The 22,203-nt window shown below is 39.5% G+C and overlaps 1 protein-coding gene and 3 non-coding genes across 6 annotated transcripts in view; 1 reads left to right on the forward strand and 3 right to left on the reverse strand.

The window, feature by feature from the left end:
* Window positions 1–477: 477 nt before the first annotated feature.
* Trnan-guu lies at window positions 478–551 on the reverse strand. The gene has a single exon. It is a non-coding gene; the product is annotated as a tRNA-Asn (tRNA).
* Window positions 552–9,957: 9,406 nt separating this feature from the next.
* Trnar-ccu lies at window positions 9,958–10,030 on the forward strand. Its single transcript has one exon. It is a non-coding gene; the product is annotated as a tRNA-Arg (tRNA).
* A 3,253-nt stretch (window positions 10,031–13,283) lies between these two features.
* Trnae-cuc lies at window positions 13,284–13,355 on the reverse strand. Its single transcript has one exon. It is a non-coding gene; the product is annotated as a tRNA-Glu (tRNA).
* A 1,763-nt stretch (window positions 13,356–15,118) lies between these two features.
* Window positions 15,119–22,203, reverse strand: part of LOC124165965 — a 44,663-nt gene continuing 37,578 nt past the window's right edge. For 2 of the 3 annotated variants that reach the window (XM_046543515.1, XM_046543516.1), the window contains exon 2: window positions 15,119–17,056. In XM_046543515.1, coding sequence (XP_046399471.1) covers window positions 16,550–17,056 — 507 coding nt within the window. In that variant the 3' untranslated portion in view covers window positions 15,119–16,549. Of the gene's footprint in view, window positions 17,057–19,980; window positions 20,689–22,203 lie in introns of those variants that run through there. The other variant, XM_046543514.1, reaches the window with a different exon arrangement.

A 22,203-nucleotide genomic window follows, 5' to 3' on the forward strand; every position in this document is an offset into this window, starting at 1 on the left:
CAAAAGGTAATTTCCACACACTTAAATTCAAAACTCAACAACCGACCATAATTTCAACATATTGTGTCATTTTCAAGGTGAGTGAGTATTTAACCTTGAAAAAAATAAGTTAAATTATCCCTCACCTAGAAAATTGACCTTGATAAAACATTAGTCTAATGAGTTCACTGAACTCAATGTGTTGAAATACTCAATAATGTGTTGAAGCTATCGCCGTTTGTTGGCTTTTGAATTGAAAGCGTTGAAATTACCATTCGTGTTATTTTTTCACGGATATACCGCACCTGAAACAGAATCGATTCTATAAAAGTCTCCATTTCATCAGTAACACACCGAACACCTTAGAGGTGGATCGTATTATGTAGATGTATCCATGAAGCGATGGGAAAAAGAACTTGGAAATATATTCGTAGATTTTACCATGCGAAACGGAATGGTATATAGGATCGTTCGCATCTTGTATATAAGAAAAAAATTCGCCCCCGGGTGGGCTTGAACCACCAACCTTTCGGTTAACAGCCGAACGCGCTAGCCGATTGCGCCACGGAGGCTTTTTGTAACTGGTAGATCATAAGCCACTCAATCTTGAGGTAGTATTAGCTACTTAAGAGACAGGTTGTAGCTTGAGGGGGGCTTCAGTCCCCTATAAATTTTTATCCCTCACGGCCACTACCCGCGATCTACTAAGGAGACCACTAGCCTCGTGTACCCACCCTCGGACACGCCATATGTCGAATTTGCTACATTTCATAAATTCTGAAAATACTTCGAGGAATAACTTTTTGCATTACGCAAAAGAGATGCGTAGATATGTGTGCATTTGTGGTCCTCTTACTGCATGTTGGTCACCCCCTGCCAAACACCCTAGAGGTGGGTCGCAGGTAAATATATAGGTGTAGATACGTGTTTCCTTCTCCTTAATTTTCCCACGATGCTCCAGTCATTGTACGTAGTTCCTTACTTATTCTCAGGCAGTTATAGCAGTCTTAAACGGTTCACGCATGAGGTCTCGGGTGAATGGCCTCTCTCTATGTACCCTAGGGTTCGGAGAATTCGCTTCCTCGCGAGAGGTTTCCGGAAATAGTGACAGTGGATATCTGAGTGTCCTGACGCATCACGATAATGGGTTTGGAAATACGGTTATCCTCATAACGATGTTGCGATACCCTAAAGGCAGCTGGTTAGTGTGGGAACGCCTGGAGTAACGATAACGGAGACTAGATTAGTCACAACGCTGAAGTTAAGCAGGCAGTCCTCTTGAGATAGGAAAATCTCGAATGCACAAAAGGCAACGGAAGTCAAAAAGCCTTTCCATTGGAATAGCTGCGAGACAAAAACATGGGAAGGGTTCGACAAGAGCTAATGGGATGGTAGCCATGAATGTGTCACTGAGTGTTATCAAGGCTTGTTTTTCAAGATACTGGGAATACCCAACAATGAGGTGCTTGGGAACGGCTACACGGTATGACCATGATTACCGTTTTCATTTTTTCCTGTTAAATTCGTGGCCGCATTTGAACCTCCTGCACTACCGTTTGCAACATATGCTTTCTCAGACGACGTGAATCACCACTGATAAAATGAAGGCATGAGTAGAATAACCATGTACTTTATATACGTCATTATAAGTTTCATGGCTCATTACAGCTGGTGTATTCATTTTCTCATATGCAATTCTCCTTAGCACTCACCTAGTTGCATGCTCTCCTTAGCACTCAACCAGCATGTAACTGGAATCCCACATGCACACCACACGATCCAAAAAAACGTCACGCATACTAATAAATTATACTACCACACGCTTATAGAAATAATGATAAAATTCAGAAACAAGCATTAAGTTTTACATAAGTAGTAGGCTACACTACAAGTCATCTAATCTATTTATGATTTCTTGTAGATGAAAACGTAATTCTATATTTTTTCCCGCCTGTTCTCGTTTTCGGACTGATTTATTTCGTCGAATGTCTTTTTCATCCAGCAACGTCTTAGATCATTTAAACAAGACAAATCGTACATAGATTGCATGACTTGTAGTGTAGCCTACTAACCTATGTAAAAATTAATGCATGTTTCTTAATTCAATTATTATTTCGAACAGCATATAGCAGTATAGTTTGTTAGTATACGGGACGTTTTTGGACGGTGAGGTGTGCATGTGGGAGTCCTAATGCATGCTGCATGCTGGTGATTTATCACCCCCTGCCAAACACCCTAGAGGTGGCTCGCAGGGTATCTACATCTACATCTACATCTACAAATTACCCTGCGAGCCACCTCTAGGGTGTTTGGCAGGGGGTGATCAATCACCAGCATGCAGCATGCATTTGGACTCCCGCATGCACACCACACCGTCCAAGAAACGTCCCGTACAATAACAAACTATACTACTATATGCTGTTAGAAATAGAATATAGAATAGAAATTCAGAAACATGCAGTAAGTTTTACATAGGTTAGTAGGCTACACTACAAGTCATGCAATCTATTTACGCGTTCTATTGCTGCCGTTATGATCTCTTATTGATCGTGGAAAAAATGACATTCGGAATCTGTCTGTTCTGCAATCTATCTCTCTTATTTTATTTATATGATCTGATCTTCCGTAGTACGTTGGCGTCCGCAAGATATGGTTAACTTCGTCAGAAAAGACACTGCTCTTGAATTTATCTAAAAGGTTTAGTCTATTTTTCAATCTACGGTCCGACAGAGATTCCCATCCGAGTTTATGTAAGAGGTCAGTTACACTAACAAGACTATCGTAACGACCTTTCACATACCTGGCAGCTCTTCTTTGCACGCGTTCTAACTCTGTTATTAAGCCTTTTTCATGAGGGTCCCAAACACTGGCAGCGTATTCCAAATGTGGTCTAACGAGGGAAAAGTAGCTAATTTCTCTCACTTTGTCGTCGCACTTTCCTAATATTCTTTTAACAAAACCCATTTTACGATTAGCTTGACCGGTTATTTCTCGAATATGTTTATTCCACGATAGATCATTATTGAGTCTAACCCCTAGATATTTCACAGATTCAACTGCCTTTAACTGCGTGTCCCGAATGACATAGTTACGCTGTAGGGAGTTATTCTTCTTCCAGAAATTCATTACGACGCATTTTTCCAAATTTAATTCTAACTGCCAAGCATCGCACCAAGCTTGGATAGCAGCAAGGTCATTCGTTAGTTCATCTATATCTTTGCTGGAACGAATTTCTCTGTAAACTACAGCGTCGTCTGCAAATAATCGTAACTTACTCTGCACTACTTCGTCAATGTCGTTTATATAAAGTAGGAATAGGAGTGGGCCAATGACACTACCCTGAGGAACGCCAGAAGTGACTCTAACCTCATTGGAGACTGCACCGTCTAATACTACTCTTTGGACGCGGTCGCTCAAAAATTCTCTAATCCAGGAAATGACATCTTCGTCTAGACCATAAGATTTCAGTTTTATTATTAACTTTCCGTGGGGTACTTTATCAAATGCCTTTTTGAAATCAAGAAAAATCGCGTCTACTGGAATGTTGTCTTCCCCGGAGACTAAAATATCGTGGGCGAAAAGCGCTAACTGAGTTTCGCACGATCTGCTTTTCCTGAATCCATGTTGATTTCCCATTAATAAGTTTTGCGCGTCTAGGTGTTTCATTACCGAGCTGACTACGATGTGTTCAAGGACTTTGCAAGAGATGGACGTTAAAGATATCGGCCTGTAATTAGATGGCTGTTCCTTGTCTCCACTTTTAAATATAGGCGTTACATTAGCGATTTTCCAGTCATTAGGTACTTCGTGTTGCTTGATGGATTTACTGAATATTAACTGCAAGTAGGGGGCAAGTTCTGAGGCTAGTTCTTTATACACGCGAGAAGGGATTTCGTCTGGACCAGGTGATTTATTTGGACTAAGCGATTTCAATATATTTTCTATTATTAGATGTAGATGAAGAAGACTTTAATGTTTGGTCTAAGAGCAGCATGCATATTCACTGGCTGGGATAGCCATTCCACACAAGTCGTGATATTTTTTTCGGATGCGTTCTTCACATTTGCGGTGGGAGACAGTTTATTTATTTCCTAAAATCGATTATCGACCCGTACCCATTTACTCTGCATTGAAATGTAGGAGTCCTCACTTCATCGTGACCTTAATTCTACATCTACTTCCTCCTACATCCATATAACTTATATACGTCATTATAAGTTTCATGGTTCATTACATCTACATCTACATAATACCCTAATCGATAGAAACGCCAAAAACATCAAACTCATGCCCCCATCCCGAGCACTCCGCTGCGTTTCCCCTTCCGCATTCTGTCAGAAAGGGTTTCTGGGATGGTATAATAATAAGCGACGGCCTTCGTTTTTGCAACGGGCCTGTGCAAACTTTTCTGCGGAGTACCGGCTTAAGCCCGTGAGCAGGTGGCGAACCGGTGATTGGATGCGTCTTATTCATCCTTTCGCCTGCAACGGTGGTTTCTTTGATGATCGAGCGTTGGTGACCGTGTTCCGTAAATTTGCTCGTTCGCGCAAAATACGAGGGAAATTGCAATTTACCGCGGAGAACTGCTGTAATAACACATACAACATAGTATAATTTGTTATTACGCGTGACGTTTTTTTGGACTGTGTGGTGTGCATGTGGGAGTCCAATTGCATGCTGTATGCTGGTGATTGATCACCCCCTGCCAAATACCCTAGAGGGGGTTCGCCGGGTATAATGTAGATGTAGATGAATACCCTGCGAGCCACCTCTAGTGTGTTTGGCAGGGAGTAATCAATCACCAGCATACAATTGGACTCCCAATTAAAGTTGGTCATTCATTTTCTCTTATATAATTCTCCTTATCAATCTCCTAGTTTCTGGTCTGACCGCGTGTCGTTGTCCTCTATGCTAGGCCTGACTCCGGCAAGCGAGCGCGTGTCTGATTTAGGCTAGGATGAGTGATGCACGCTTGGTGTGGATCACCCAGTGCCACACACCCTGTTGTTTGCTTGCACTGTGGATCGTAGATATGGAGAAAACAACCACAGACGAAGTTGATGAGGAGGTGTAAAAAAATAATGGTCCTTACTTTCGGATAGTAGAACGAAAGCTTTCGACTAAATCTGGGGTACTAATTTGGAATTTATTGTTAAATTTAACAACGGCTGGATGTTTTGATGTACTCACCACCTGCAAAATACCCTTCATCGACATATTTATAGTACCCTGCGAGACACCTCTACTGGGTGTTTGGCGGGGGGTGATCAATCACCAACGCGCAGCATGCAAGGGACCGTAGCGAGCACAATAAGCGGTCATAAAATATTACGAATAATTACAAAAAATAGATGCACAATAATGGAAAGGCAAGCTTTACCACGGTTAGTAATCACTATAGCAAATCCATACCACGAGCATACTATAGCGAATACATACTATAAATAAATAATAAAACATGCAATGAGGCGTCCTACTGAGTGACGCCATTAACTTTATTAATCGAGACATCGTTTCTATCCTTGATAGCACGAGGAAAGGGTGACCTGTAAAATTCCTCTGGTTTGCTGTCTTTCACCTTTATTTTATTCTCGTGATCAAGTCTACCAGAGTGCGACGGTAAACAAAGGATATCCTTTAAGTCTTCTGTGAAAAATTCTTCTCCGAATTCACCAAGTTAATTTATTCTGTAGTTTGCTTAAGGCTCCTATAAAGATTCCCATCCTAACCCGCCTAACATAATAAAAATACTATACATTTTTCATTATAACTTTAATATTACCTTGTGAATATCAGCAGTGTTGGGTTCTGAATCATAGTCATTGCTGTACAGTTTTTACATGCTTGCTTGAATGTATGAATGTATGTGTGCGTGAAAGAAGACTCAATGGATGAAAGGCAGCTTTGAGTAAATTGTGGAGTGCCAGAGTTATCTAAATTTGACGCTTTGAAATGAATCTGTTAAATGAAAATATATGCCAAAAAATGGAATTTTTAATGGGGCATGAATTCTTCAATTCATGAAAATCTCATTTCCCCTGCCAAACATTCTAGGGGTGGCCCGCAGGGTGTTATGTAGATGTAGAATCTGGCCGCCCTGCAGTGTACTGAATGACAACCATTGTCTCTGAAGGATTGACCTGGAGCGGAACGTCAGGCCAACCTGATCACGCAAAAACATCAGAAGAAGTATCTACATGTACATAATACCCTGCGAGCCACCTCTAGGGTGTTTGGCAGGGGGTGATCAATCACCAGCATGCAGCATGAATTTGGACTCCCACATGCACACCACACCGTCCAAAAAACGTCCCGTATACTAACAAACTATACTACTATATGCTGTTAGAAATAATAATTGAATTAAGAAACATGCATTAATTTTTACATATGTTAGTAGGCTACACTACAAGTCATGCAATCTATTTACGAGTTCTATTGCTGCCGTTGTAATCTCTTATTTATCGTGGAAAAAATGACATTCGGAATCTGTCTGTTGTACAATCTGTCTCTCTTATTTTATTTATATATTCTGATCTTCCGTAGTACGTTGGCGTCCGCAAGATATGGTTAACTTCGTCAGAAAAGACACTGCTCTTGAATTTATCTAAAAGGTTTAGTCTATTTTTCAATCTACGGTCCGACAGAGATTCCCATCCGAGTTTATCTAAGAGGTCAGTAACACTAACAAGACTATCGTAACGACCTTTCACATACCTGGCAGCTCTTCTTTGCACGCGTTCTAACTCTCTTATTAAGCCTTTTTCATGAGGGTTCCAAACACTGGCAGCGTATTCCAAATGTGGTCTAACGAGGGAAAAGTAGCTAATTTCCCTCACTTTGTCGTTGCACTTTCCTAATATTCTTTTAACAAAACCCATTTATACGAAACCCAAGTATCTTTCATTTTAACTGTTATAAGCGAAAATATCAGCGAAGAATTGAACTTATGTATTTCAAATTCCTAATAATTTTAATTTGTAATGGAATTTAATGCTCGGTTATTTTCGTGGAGCGCTAGTCTTCGCTTGTGAAAATGAGAGGATAAAAGCCTAATGTGATGAACACTCATTATCATTGTTGACTTGAAAATGTATCTCATTCTATTTTTCTATCTCAGAACTATAGTTACATGGTGTGTTTAGGGATGGAAAAATCGATTTCGACTAGAATCGAGAATATAAAATCGAATTTAAATGGCCTATGATCATGGTAATCGAGATCAGACCTTCATCTTCGATTTTTGATCCAAACTCGATTTTTCAACCCCGATCTTGACTATTTCTTTTGATCTTAGCATAGTCATTACCGGCCTATGATAACGTCTTCCGTCTCGTGTGATAGACTCTTCTAATGTCAATAAAATTGGAAAGGAGCTCCCTCGATCATCAAGACAGTATCTCATTCTCTTCAGTGGCGGATCTACATCTACGTAATACCCTGCGAGCCACCTTTAGGGTGTTTGTCATGGGGTGATCAATCACCAACATGGAGCATGCAATTGGACTCCAACATGCACACCACACCGTCCAAAAAACGTCCCGTATAATAACAAATTATACTACTATATGGTGTTAGAAATAATAATAAAATTAAGAAGCATGCATAAAGTTTTTCATAGGTTAGTAGGCTACAATACAAGTCATGCAATCTATTTACGAGTTCTATCGCTGCCGTTATAATCTCTTATTGATCGTGGAAAAAATGGCATTCTGTACCTGTCTGTTCTACAATCTATCTCTCTTATTTTATTTATATGATCTGATCTTCCGTAGTATGTTGGCGTCCGCAAGATATGGTTAACTTCGTTAGAAAAGACACTGCTCTTGAATTTATCTGAAAGGTTTAGTCTATTTTTCAATCTACGGTCCGACAGAGATTCCCATCCGAGTTTATCTAAGAGGTCAGTAACACTAACAAGACTATCGTAACGACCTTTCACATACCTGGCAGCTCTTCTTTGCACGCGTTCTAACTCTATTATTAAGCCTTTTTCATGAGGGTCCCAAACAATGGCAGCGTATTCTAAATGTGAAATTTTGAAACAATGAATTAGATTTAAAAGTGTGTAATAAAGCCTCGCAGATCACTTAATCCCTCCCACCAGGAATGTAGCTTTGAGTCTCCCAATCTATAGAAGGTACGTTGAAATCTCCACCTACAATCAAGTTTCTTTCAGGATACTTGGATGCTACGCTGTTTATTTGATTTTGAAAATCCAACATTGACGTTATATCTGAGTTAGGTGGTCTGTAATACGAACATAATAAAATAGTTTTGAATTTTGGACATTTAATTAAACACCACACTGATTCAACGCTGGTCTCAGTTACGGTTATCGCCTGGCTGACGATTGAATTCTTTACAGCTATAAAAACTCCGCCCCCCCTCTCGATTAATTCTATCTTTCCGATAAACAGTGAACGGTTTTGGGAATATCTCATTGTCCGAATCAACATCTGATAGCCAACTTTCTGTTCCAAAAATGACGTTACACTTGGTACTATGAATTAAATGGTGGAATTCGGGAATCTTATTTCTTAAACTACGGCAATTAACCACAGCCACGATTAAAACTTCGGAACTAGTATTATTTCGATTCGGGACTAATTATGATTTGCTCTTGTCGATTAAACTACTTTTAGTCTCTATACCGCTGATCATCTACGGGGGCCATAGCCGACGAAACACACACTAGGTAAAATCGAAGTATTTGGAGGTTACCATTTTGTACAAAATTGGTTAATTATATTTTTATACTAATTTTGCCTTCTTTAACGAATTGAAAAAGAAATTACCTCTGAACTTGCGGCCTATTCTACCCGCTTTTGGTTTTACAACCCAGTGGCAGATCCAGAGAGGGGTTAGGAGGGCCTAAAGCCCCCCCTTGGGAATTCAATTTACACTAGATATACTTAATCGTAATCTTAGCCTCCCCCTTGTCCCTATCCTGGATCCGCCACTGATTCCCTTGAGCTTTCTTAAAAATGTTAGTGAAGCCGAATGGTTCCAAGGTTCAATGGTTCCAAGCGGTGACCTCAAAACTTTAAATTGCAAGCATTTGAAATTTTTACTACTTGTAATTCAACCATGTATTCTAAATAGATATTTTTACGAAACAGATGTGTATTTTTCGAATGCATAATAAACGTGTTTTTGACAAATCTTTTTTTAAATGGCTGTCGGTTTTTTCGATCTCCGGTTCAAATTTCGATTTTTGTTGAAAAGTCCAACCATCCATTTAATTATAAGTCATTATCGATTGAGATTTTTCCATAAAAAGGAGTATTGTGTATACGATCGTTTTAAATTATTAATTAGAGACGATAACCTTGCTTGGCTCATTGATCTTACCCGTGTGCGAATCAAAATAGCGCGGGAATAAAATACATTTTGAGTATATAGTCAGTGAGAAAGTTTGTTTGACTAGGTTTCTGTTATTGCGCCCTGATGTAAGCCATCGTAGCGACAGGCAGTCAAAGTACATCTTTAAGCACTTATCAAGCGGTTTGAGCCTTGACCACAGAGTAGGGATATATGTATCTACTCTGTGCCTTGACCTTGAACCCCACTATTTTCGAGCGCGCTTAGCTGCTACTTATCATAGCTTATTATGACAAATAAAAATATCCTCTCTAATTTATTCTTTAAATTATGCAACGAGATATTTGCTTAGCTTGGCACACCAAAGTATAACCCTTGCAATATTTTAAAATAAATAAAACTTCGACACTTATCCAGTGGTACGTGATATAAATGAATCCTCGAAAAAGAGAAAGTCCGCGTGAGGGAGTTTGTATTTGAGAAAGAATTTGTTTTGAACACACCTTGGATGCGGATATAATGTTTTAAAGGTGAAAGGAATTAATGTTAACTACGACAATGACTTGTTTTGGAACGACGAATTCCTGTTGGATGTTAGTGTTGTTAACTTTCGCGGATATAGTGATATCTTCAGTCTTCTCATTTGAATACCCAGCCCCAGTGGCCTAATGGATAAGGCATCGGTCTCCTAAACCGGGGATTGGGGGTTCGAGTCCCCCCTGGGGTAAATATTTTTGACCCCATTGTGGCTATGATTTCACTGTTCTGAGTTTTAATTCTCGATCCTACTGGCATGGCCAGCTTGCCTTTTTTCTTATCTACGTGGGCGAAAAATTAGAAATATTTCCAATTCTCAATAAGCTTACTAATAGCGTAATGTAACTGGCGGTCACGAAAGATTGACGCGGCCTAAAAAACGTTTTCTGAATGAAATTTGACCACGCTTAGCAAAATTTACTAGCGAAACTTCCCGAGCTCTATCCATACAATTTTAAATGTTTTTATACAATCTGAAGAAAATGACAAAATATTTTTTTTACTGTCCTAATTTTAATGTATTTCTATTACCATCTAAAAAAACTGGCCACTTTTAATCATTTACATATTAATATTTATTCCTTTGAAAAGTATATTGGTTAACTTTGTGTCTCGATAATAGGCTTTGGCTACTCATATTAGGTCATGCTTCGAGAATTCGATCCCAGGAACTTATTCAGCATGTCTTTTTTTTTTAATCTCACGAACGTACTGGCTTGTTCAGGATTATTTTTTTGTTATCTTCGTGGACAAAACATTTGAAATATTACAGATTGCAACAAATTGGGGTAGCTATTAATTAATTCGTAAAACCATAGTTTATGTGTCATGTTGCGTACTTATTGCATGGGCGTGGAAGTAAATTATAATCCTCTTTTGTTTCGTGTGTGGTGATGGATCATGCGATGCCAAACATCTCTGTAGATGGCTTCCAGGTTAATATGTAGATGAAGATTTCTTGAAAATAGCTAGAAGCAAGGAAGGTAAGCATGTGTATTGTGAAGTCGTATAAAAGTTCTCTAAAATAGAACTTAGGATTGATATGCGATATAAAGGCCTGTTTACACGATGCATTAACACGTGCGAGTTAATGTCTGTTTGCATGAACTATTTTTATGGACCGGAACGGAACATGTACGAACGCATGAACCAAATTAGAACAGGTTCTATGTGCATGCATTCGCATAAGTTGGGTGGTTATACAGTGCGTTTTGGCGTTAATTCTCGCATGTATACATTTAGACATCAACCCGTACGTGTTAATGCATCGTGTAAACAGGCCTTAAGCTGTGATTGGTGAAACATATCAGTTGGAATCATAGTTAGTCAAATCCCGCGAACTTAAGTTTTTGGGACTAATAGAAAAAGTAGATTGGGCTGGCGTAAAATTGCGAAAGATAGATCCGCGAACGGATTGGTTGAAAAACTCATCCTTCCCGAAAACGGAAAAAAGACCACAGCAGATTACATCGCAATGTGAAAAAAACGGTATTTTGTGCATCACTCATCATACCTCCTCGCAAGCCGCCTCAATAGACGAGTGGCAGGGATGTTAAGAAACTAGCTGTAAACAAATGCAAGAGGGAAGAGAAAAAAAATTAGATACCCCTACTGATTACCGCATGGCATTAATTAAAGGAATTCCTTTGCTTTTTTTGGGAAAAACGCATTCTTATGCCGACCCGATCGAAAAATATCTTTCCGTTTTAAACGGAGAACGTACTTGCACGATCTGACGTGTGTACCAAGGCGCAGTCAAAATTGCGTCGTGTAAAGCGGTGAATTGCTAGAACTCATGCGAGTATGCATCGACGTAAGATAAAAAAATAGCCCCTGCTATAATTTCGTTCATGCATTCGCGCAATTCCACGCCATTTTAGACATGAATGCAGTACTAACCTGCGCAATTTCGTGCCCCGTGTAAAACGGCCTTTACGCAGGGTGTCCAGAGACCGGGAAAATATTGAATTGTGCGTGAAATTTTAGTCCCGGCAATCATGCATGAATTATTCACGAATTTTTACTTCGACCTAGAATTTAAAAATCTTTTATTTCAAATTCATTTCGCATGAAAATTTGCCAGTTCTACGCATATTCCATGGCCTAAAATGTGTTTGTCATAATTTTAAGTGCAGTTGCTTGTTAGTAGAATTGTTATAGCCTCATCGATACGTGGAATGTCGGACAAAACAACAGAATCGAAATGTCGAAATCGAGTCGAAATCGAAATCGAGTCTAGCACTCTAGACACAAGTAAGATCTAAAAACACGAAGAAAAGGAACCAGGTGACGTCAACAACTACTTATGAGGTCGAAACATCGTCTTTGCTTGAATTGAATAAGTTTGAATGTTAAATAAAAAGTGTGATATCTAACCTGGCCCTTGTTTTTGTAAAAACATAAATATAATATTATTTAAAAGTATTGAAGTAATTTTGGGTGTTTTAAAATTCTTATCCATTGCAGTAATCACGTAAGATTAACCAGAAATTTGGTAAAATTTCCCTGAAAAACTGGGAATCATGCATGATTTTTTCTGCTTTTATTGAATGGACACCCTTTCATAATATATCGCTTCCGTCGGACCTAGAAAGTTATTTTAGATTCTGAGATGATTTTTCTCTGAACAAAATATCGAATCATAGAATGAAATAAAATTATTTTGTTTTATTCTAGCTCTTTTTACTTATTTACTTTATTTTACTCTACCTGATGATAGCATTAGATGCTGAAACCCGGGTCGAGCTATTTAAAATAAAGTGTGGAATAAAACAAAGTAATTTAATTTTATTCTATGATGAAGAAATTCCACAAGGTAACGCCTGAGACCGTGTCTTATAATGAAATATCTAACGCTAGCACGAATCCTGCGAATAATTCGCGGTTCACAGCCTAATTAATGCAAAAGCTATGTAAGGCTTTCTGTTCGATCGTAGCCGTTTTTGGTGAATCGCACTGTTATCCATGGTGTTTATTGAATGAACGGATGAAGTTTTTATGGGCCTCATATGCTCATTGCGAGTATGATTTATCAGTGAGAAATAACATTTCTCTTTCCCTTTTTCATCCGAAAATCTTCCCACAACACTCTCTATGTATCCTAGCTTCTTTAGGGCTCTACAACAAAAACCAAAAATATCGTGGGGATCAAACTTGAATGTGATCCCAACAAGGCTTATCGTAATTATGAGCTATTTGACTTCAAATGTCACCTTTATGTTTACATCGTCCATAAGCTTTGAATTCGGAATGTTGATCGACCGACCCAAGAAGTGAACTCCCATGCATTTGTTTAGATCCTCTTGGCTCCACGCGTACACGTTTTTTTAAATCTAAAACAAAAAAAACTAATGTTAAAATATAAAATTCCATCCACTGCGGTAAAGGACATCGGCGTCAATAAATAAAAGTAATATATTGCCGATTCCAGGATAAAAAAAGATTTCCCGTACCGGGAATCGAACCCGGGCCTCCCGGCTGAGAGCCGGGTATCCTAACCACTAGACAATACGGGAGTTGAAAATATTTGGTGGGAAACACGCTATATTTAGCGTATGAAACGTATGGGAAAATCAGTGTGTTATTTGGGTGAAAACTGAACACTGAACAGTATTAACAAAACCGTCGACCGAAGAAATCACGGAGAATTCGAGAGGTTTTATCCAGGCTTTCTCTGTTGGAATTCTAAGGTAATTTAAATGGATAATGATTATCAATTTCCCGTAGCATTTCTATTCCACCCGTCTCGGCACACCCCACACCATCGTCAATTGATTCTTTCTCGAAACAAATTATGCAGTAAAGAACAAAAGTTAACAATAGTTATTCCTTTTCACTGAATATGTTGGTATCTTCTCTAGCATATCCTAAGTTTGTGGCGAATGTCCATTTGGAAAATCATGAATGGAAAATGCATGGAGTATACATTATTATGTATTAATCATGGGAAAATTCTTGGTGATTGCGCATGAAATCATGGTTGCCCCTACATGTGCAGGCTGTGGGAAAAAAATACTCACTCCTCATCCATACACCGCAGCGGTGAGTTGCAGGATATCATGTAGGTAGAGCTCTTGACATCATTTGTGGAATCTGTCTGAAAGTAACACTTGGGCCTCGAGGAGGCAGAAAATCATATACTTACATTCCGTATAAATATTTATTTTAGTCTAGGACCAAGGTTTAGCTACGGTACTGAGTAATCATGATATTTTATAATATGGAATATCAGTGTCAGTTTCAGCTCAGGTATATCTACACGACGGATGCATTACTCTGTATGTTCATATCTTCGGAAACTTATCTTTTACATCATCTTCTGTTTAATTCTTAAACTCTCTTAGCTACCGAGTGAAAATTAGGCTAAAACTCCCAATATTTAAATGCAAAGAAAACGTGGGAATATACTATATTTTTATTGGCAATAAAATGGCAGTGCCTTTCATTACCTTCTACCAACACCGAAAGATGAAATGTAAAAGAAGAACCATTATGAAAAAGACGATTTATATTGTGTGACTTAGCATTTAAATGTTACTCGACAACTAATGATTGGACTATGCATAGGTACCTATTTAAAATTACTTATTCGAGAATAAATAGACCAATCGTTTTTTGCGGAAAAGATTTCTTTAAAAAAAGCCAACGTATATCTGAATTTCAATTCAGTTTGGCAGTGGGTTTTTGATACCGGACCAACTGAAATCTTACATTCTGTCAGGAGCTACAACAAACATGGGAATTAATGTGGAATGAAGGAATACTATTTAAAAATTTGGACTGATCAAATTCTTTATGATTGCACTGCGGGTGTTTAGAATTATCATCTGCCATCATCGTTCCGCGAAATAAATAATTTACCGTTCCTAATGTATGTACCGAGTGTGTGCTTCACATTATATAAGGTGACTGGAATATATTAATTGCTTGCTAAATTTAACTTTAGGAACCTGGTAGATTATAAGATATATGCCAACTTTAACTTTGGAATCATGGTTGATTATTTGATAAATAAACATAATTCCTCAGAAGAAAATTTATGAAAGAATATTTTTCGTTCTTTTAAAGGTAAATCTAGAGATATCTTTAAAAAAAATTAACATTGCGTGATTTTTCTGCCCAGATGTAAAAGATAGGTTGGTTAACAAGAACCATGAATGGACCAGTTAGAAAATTATGAAATGGTTCCAATATTGTGCTGTATTCTTCACGTGTTGACCTCTTCATTGCATGTATTGGATGCATATTATTTAGGAATTGATGGAGAGAAAAACTCGCATTGAATATCACAAGCGTTCGCCGCTTTTTATTTTAACAAAATAAACAAAGCAACAATGATGTCTAATTAAATTCCAATCACGGTCAAAGCAGATCTGATTAGACATTTTGTTTCTTGGGGCAAACACCAGAATGTTATGTACTCGCTTCATTAAATGCTACATTCTCTCAATCACGCGGCTCCAGTGGGATATATGAAGGTTTTGTACTATATTTTCATTATAGGTAGCGAATACAGTGGCGTAGTATACTTTAGGAACTCAAATAGAAATTATTTATTAAGTCGAGCCTGCACTGGTTAACTGGAACAGGATGCAACTTCATAAAAAAGATGAATAGTCCTTATCATGTTCATGTATCCTATGTATAGTGCATTAATTAAATTTCCAGCGTCACCGATCACAGTCCCATGCTCTCTGTGGACATAACTGTATCATTACTTTAAACCTTATTGTATGCTTCTCATGGATTGACAAGGTATTAAAAGACTTCCGTCATCCTTGGATGAATACTGCAGCAATACCGTTCCCGTAATATAGCCATCATCCTTACTCAGGAAGTCAACGTTGTTATTTTTTGAAAAAGCGGCAGCGAGCAGAAGTAGCCAGCGTAGATGAACTGAAAATTTTAAATCACATGCTGTATTCGTTGCTTCTTTCCAGAAGTAGCAATGATTTTCTTAAATGTTGAAATCATCCTACATAATCAATTCTTCTCCGTGTACGGATTTGACCTGGTCAGGAATTCATTTGACTAGGATTTTAAGTCTAATGCTGTTAGTAATCACTTGTGGTGGGCCAGTGAGGGGTATCTGGGGTTTCATCTTGGTTGGTTAAAACTGGCCAAAATCGGCACCAATCGTCAACTCTATTCCTCCTATTATTCCTTCATATTTCCTGAAGTTTTGACGATATATTGCAGACCTAGAAATTTCGCATCTTTCGTTTAATTTGTTGAGGCTCCAGAAAAACTCACTCGGCGCGCATAAAAATGTGTCACAGTTCTGGACCTGATTTTTCGCTGTGGCACACACACTTTGACGCATATTAAGGAGTGATGCTGATGCGAAATAAACCCGTGTTGCAATGATTGGAAAATAAAAAATACAGGGGTATGGGAATGTTCATTGTCCTGGGTCTCTTCCTGATAACATCAAAATTTGACAACATAATCAGCATTGAAACAAAATGGAATGTTTCATGTTTTCAATATTGTCTACCAATGACCCATTCCAACAATACCAACGCTGTCCAATTCCAGCGAAGCTTTCGGTAACACAGTCAGTAATTGGCCAATTGCAACAATGGACATGATGATAACGCCGAAACTGACTGGGCTTCTTTCGCAGAAGCCAGAACCACTAAATTGGAATGCTCTATCATTTCTATGCAGGCTTTGCGTATGTTGAGAATGAGTCGGCGCAGTTGACATCTCAGTCCCTGGAGCCGCTCATAACCTTCAGCCTCTCTTCCGTGATGAGCGTCTGGATCTTCAGCTGCAACCTCAGCGCCACGTGGAACGGTATGTTCTTGAGCTGAGCCGCCACGCTTCGGCCGAACGCCTCGAACTCCGTTTCCATTTGGTCCTGCGTCAAGTTAACGTTCCGGACCGCGGGGAGAGGAGGCTGTACCGTGGTGCGAGGCGCCGGCGTCTCCGGTTCCTCAAAGGTCCTCATCCTCTTGGGCTTCCGGTCTTCCTCGTCGTCGCTGTCCACGTTGACGTAGACGTAGTTGGGTACGGTGGTGTTGAGAGCGAGGGGGTCCCGGGGTTCCGACCTCTCCTCCGGCGCTGTATCCGCGAGGTCGTTACTCGGGGATTCATCCTGCCATCCAGAGGAGTCGATGGTATCCTGGGCCGCGGAGTCTTCGGTATCGGTCCCTTCCTCGCGGGATGCTGAGGAACCCTTACGGACGGCGGAGTTCGTATGGTTGAAACCGCCCTGCGAACACAACAGAAAGGTAGTGTTTGATTACTATGAAAGTTTAGACGCTTTATATTAATATACCTGATGATTTCTGGCATAACTCTGTGAAACCTTTACATTATGGAAAATGAAAAAATAAACAATGTGAGGTTCACCTATATATTACAAAAAAATCATTACCCGGGTTTCACAAAGTAGTTATATGGTCTGGTGCTCTCTTGTAAGGTTTTTTTCAAATACGCTAATGAACCTAACAAAGTTATTTTTTTCATTTTCCACACTTCATTTTGATATAATTCGATATATCGCGCGTGACTTCTTAATTATTTATTGTCCTTAAAAATGCGGAGTATTAAATAAAATGTTGAAAAGACTGCATAACCAACGAAAACAGTTTCATGTTTACTTAAAGGGCATCCAAAAATATTGGCGTTGCCATAGGTCTGCAACAAAGGAGTTGTGACCTTATGTTTATGTCCAAAAATGCCTTAAATTGTCTCCCCTACCACCTACTAACACTTCCTCCTGAAACGCCCTGTATCCATGCGCTGAAAGCCATCTTCAGGGTTTACGGCAGAGGGTATTTATGCCCAACATTCACTAATAGTAAGTACATATTAACTGGTAACATCTAATATTTTCTAATACTGGGCATATTATTCGGAAATAATTGGAAAAGATAGCGAGTCAACCAAAACGTTATGGGAAAGATCATGTCAATGTCGTGGCCTTTTATCATTCTCGGGAGCATTGAACATTTGAACCTCTCCGTTCACGGATCTATTAACCTGATCCCAAATGTCCATGAGGTGAGACGATCCTTCGTTTATTGATTGGAAATATAATATTGAACATGATACTGGATTGCCGCCTAATTTACCGAAGAAAGCATTGTTGGATCAATTGCGTGGAGAAGATGGCTCTCTTTCGTGATATTTTTGGTCTGTTATTTTGAAGAAACGTAAAGTAAACAAAGGTCAACTGACTTGTCGAAGGTCACCCACAGTGTGATTCAATTTTAATAAAGACGTCTACACAACAATGAAAACCGGGAAATGTGGCAACAAAGCTAATCGATTATTCTGTGATAAATTATTAAAGTTTTCTTTATTTAGGCTACATAATTTTATCAAAAGGTGGTATAAATCATAATATTAGCCATAAGGTGAGTACATAATCCTATTTTCGGTTTGTTTTCTTACAACTATACTTTTAAAAATTATTGCCAATGATACTATCAACGTACTCTATTGCTCCATTAGTTCTTCCACGATATTATCCGTAATTAGTTAATTATTTTACCCGTATAAAGTTATGACTACAACTTGGTAGAAGCATCATCTTAAGCTGGATGATACCCTGCATGCTACCTCAAGTGCCGGGGGTGGGTAATTGTCCCAAACACGCGCTAAAATTTTTGTAGATGCACCGAAAGTAACATGGGTTGGTTCTCACCATTTACTCTGCAAACTTAAACATTATATGAGTCCAGATCTGCATGCACCACAAACTAATCCAAGAGCATCCAAGAAAAGCTAAGCAATGACCAATTAGTGCTATTGGGCGTATTATTTGGTAATATTAATTTTAAAATTTACTTAACGAAACTTTCTAACGAATGATATCTCTTTTTTATCATAATGAATACTTTTGTTCTTCGTCGTTCTCGGGAAGAGTGCAATTTTGATCGCCTATGTTTCCGCACAGGAAGGTGCTTATGGGAGGACCGTTATGTACAAGAGTTTAAATAAAATGCGAGTGAGGAGTATGACCTGGAGTGTAGCGCTTTACGGTGCGGAAACATGGACAATTAAGAAAGACGACGAGATAAGACTGGAGGCGTTAGAAATGTGGGTGTGGAGAAGAATGAAGAGGATCAAGTGGACGGGAATAAAGAGGAGCGAAGAAGTGCTGGACATGGTGGGTGAGGAAGGGCAGCTTCTGGATGAGATACGGAGTAGACAAAAGGTTTGGAAAGAGCGAGTTCTTAGCGGGGAGGATAAGTTGAAAAGAGTAATAGAGGGTAGAATGTTGGGTAAGCGAGGGAGAGGATGGAAGAGAATAGGATTTTTAGATAGAATGAAAGGCTTGTTATTAACTGTAGACGGAAATCCATGAAGTGAAAGGATACTGCCGAAATACTTCTTAAATACTATATGCAAACCTACCTTAATCGAAAAAATGCTCACATTAAAAGAAAGTTCTCGCATGCATTTCTTTGACTTGGTGTTTTAAAAAAATTAACACAAACTCGCAGACAATCACGTTTGTTTTTATATGAAAACCGCGGTAATATAACGCTGGATACATGCATGTATCCCGAATGAGGGTTGTAAGAGTCCGGCGCGCGAGGCGTTGTAAGTTAGGATATGCGACCAGAACTTCAACAAGCAATGTGGCTTAAAATCAGCCACACATGGGATCCTGCTCTGAAGTTATATAAAAGTCAAAAGACAACTCCGTCACTCCCTCCCCTTTCAGCCTCCTCCCATCCATGAACCCTAATGAATACCCCTCACCAAAATATATCCTTATTCTTTCAGAAAAGGTGATGAGCAAATGCCACGAAACGTCGGGCAATAAATTCAACTTTTTTCGGAGAGATATCGTGGAACAGCATGTCGAATGATAAACGAATATATCGTACTGCCCACTAATTTTATTAAACAGTCCACAACACGTGTTTCCATTGCCTTCCAATCATCTCCGGTGCTGTGATGTTAGGTTCATTACCTGATGATGATTGCAAGGTAATAGAAACATGTGTTTTAAACTGTTAAATAAAATTAGTGGGCTGTACCATGTATTCGTTTATCAGTCAGGCAACAAACCATATAAGTACGCGGGTCACACCCCAAAATCATCATCAACAGCTACTGGTGGATTATTATGTTGACGTTTGTCAGTGAGTAGAAATGGCTGGACGAGTAATGGCTCACCGCCTTCGCGAGGGTTAGCACGTGAGGCCTCAGGAAACGGTCAAGGGGTGCGAACCAAGCCAGCTTGGGCACGTAAGTCGGCTCTCCCGTTTTGCTGATAAGGCTGGATCTCCTGATCTTCTTCAGCTCTTGGAGGTAGTGAGACCTCACGTTCTTGATCTTGTTCCTGCAGTCCGCGTTGCGGAATTCCGGCATCGCCATGCCCCGGACAACGCTGGTCACGGCTCGTTCCCTCTCCTCCCTGTTCTTGTAATCATGGATGTCCGTCTTCCACAGGCAGGGGTGGCGCTCGTACAGACTGACGAACTTAAGGTTTGTCTCCGTGTCCCACCTATCGCTACTATTCATGCTTGCTTGGATGTATGTATCCCTTCGCGTAACCATCCTCTTTTCTGCTCTCTTTCAAAATAACCTCAAAAATGAATTCATGGTTAACTGAGCCCTTTCTGCATCTGACTAAAATCCCTTGGTTAACAGTAAGGAAGTTACAAACAGAGGAATTGCAAAGCAGAAATGAATTATTCCGTTAAAACCCTAATGGTGATGCGAGATACACAGTCTTAATTTGAGCAGACTCGGTGTACGCGGCACAAAAAGACTACCCAGGCCTCAAGGTCGAACGATATCTCGATCGTTCGATGTTTATGTAACTGTGGAACAAAAAAGTCGATACACATCGACCCTGCCCACGCCCGAATATTCACTCGACTCGCACGTAATGGCGGAACTCTGGTCGCTCGTCCGCTAGACGGCGCCCTTTCAACTGTCCTCCCTTTCCTTCTCGTCTCTCCGTTCGGCTAGACTCGTGTGGCTTCGAGCGGACTCGGCCGAGAGAGGGCTGTCGCCAAGTGACGAGTCCCCCCACTCCCCTTCCTCGCTCCCTAACCTTCCGTACGATTGTCAATTTCGAAGAGGCTAATATAATGACCGAAGAGGGTCTTCACGAGTAACACGTGAGGCCTAGGAGCAGTGGCAGGAATTTCTTTCGTGGAGTGGGGGGGGTTCAGAATAAGGGGGGAATTAAAAAAAAACAGGGTGCCAAGAAGAGGGTTTTAAATTAATTTTTAAATTTTTCTCTGGTGAAAAAACTTCATTTTTCGAAGACATCTTTTGTAAATTCATTATTTTTTCAAATATTTTGTTTCCTTTCATGAAGCAGAGTAAATGTGTTTTTATATTTCGGGGGTTGTCCGGACCCCTGGACCCCCCTCACTACGCTACTGCCTAGGAGATAGATAAGAACGAGAATATCACAAAAGAGGATACTGAAGCCTGCCCCAAAATGTGTTGTCATTACCACGTCGAAGATATTTTTGAAAACCGATAACAATGCGACCGAAGTGGCAATAGAAATCAGCCTCGTATGGGATGACATCGGGCCTCATTGAATGGAATGGAAGCCCAGTGGAATCCCGGCGTAATCGTCACCCGAAGTATTAAACCAACACTATGTTTAGCCCGGAAGACTAGGGATGGGCACCTAGAAAATAACAAAATATTTGAAAAAATGTTTTTTTTATTTAGCTTGAAAATTTTTTATTTCTTAAAAATAATTTACAGATTGTATATCCATTGTATATCGTATTAACCCTGAATCTAATAATCATACTTTTTAAAACCTCTTTCATTTAATTAGCCCCTCCCTTCAGTTTCATCGTTATTTTTTTATAAGAATCCCAAAAATATACTTGTTCGAATCCAGTGACAATGATTTTTGCCATTTACGTATGCATCCATGCGGTGGCAGAGAATTTTCAGGAACTGCCCGATCTCTGCTTGAATGTTGTGTGGAGGATATTTCAAGCGTAATACTCCGTCGGGTGGGGCGTTAAGCCGTGGTCCCCTTGGCATCTTTCGTTAAGAGCAGGCTAATGCAGACGCCGGGTTTCTCTCCACCTTTCCTTCCATACCCTTCCCTAATGGCCCAAATGACCTCAGCTGTCGTTCGCCTCTTCCAAATGCCATACAATACCGTAATTATACAGACGCCATATATCTCATTGAAAATACCTTGTGTAATAATGTCACGCCTTATATTTCAATATCTCCGAGTAATATCAATCCTTGGGAATGTTAATATATCAGCCAACTAAAGCTTCGATAAAATGCCTTTCCAGGAAAAACTGCTACACAACATAAGAAAAAGATCGCTAAAAATCGTTTTCTATGTAAAAAAAAACGTTTTTCATTCGACGTTTTAAAACGTCCAAGATGATAAAACAC

This window comes from Ischnura elegans, chromosome 9 (assembly GCF_921293095.1).
Source record: "Ischnura elegans chromosome 9, ioIscEleg1.1, whole genome shotgun sequence".
Taxonomy (NCBI): Eukaryota; Metazoa; Arthropoda; class Insecta; order Odonata; family Coenagrionidae; genus Ischnura; species Ischnura elegans.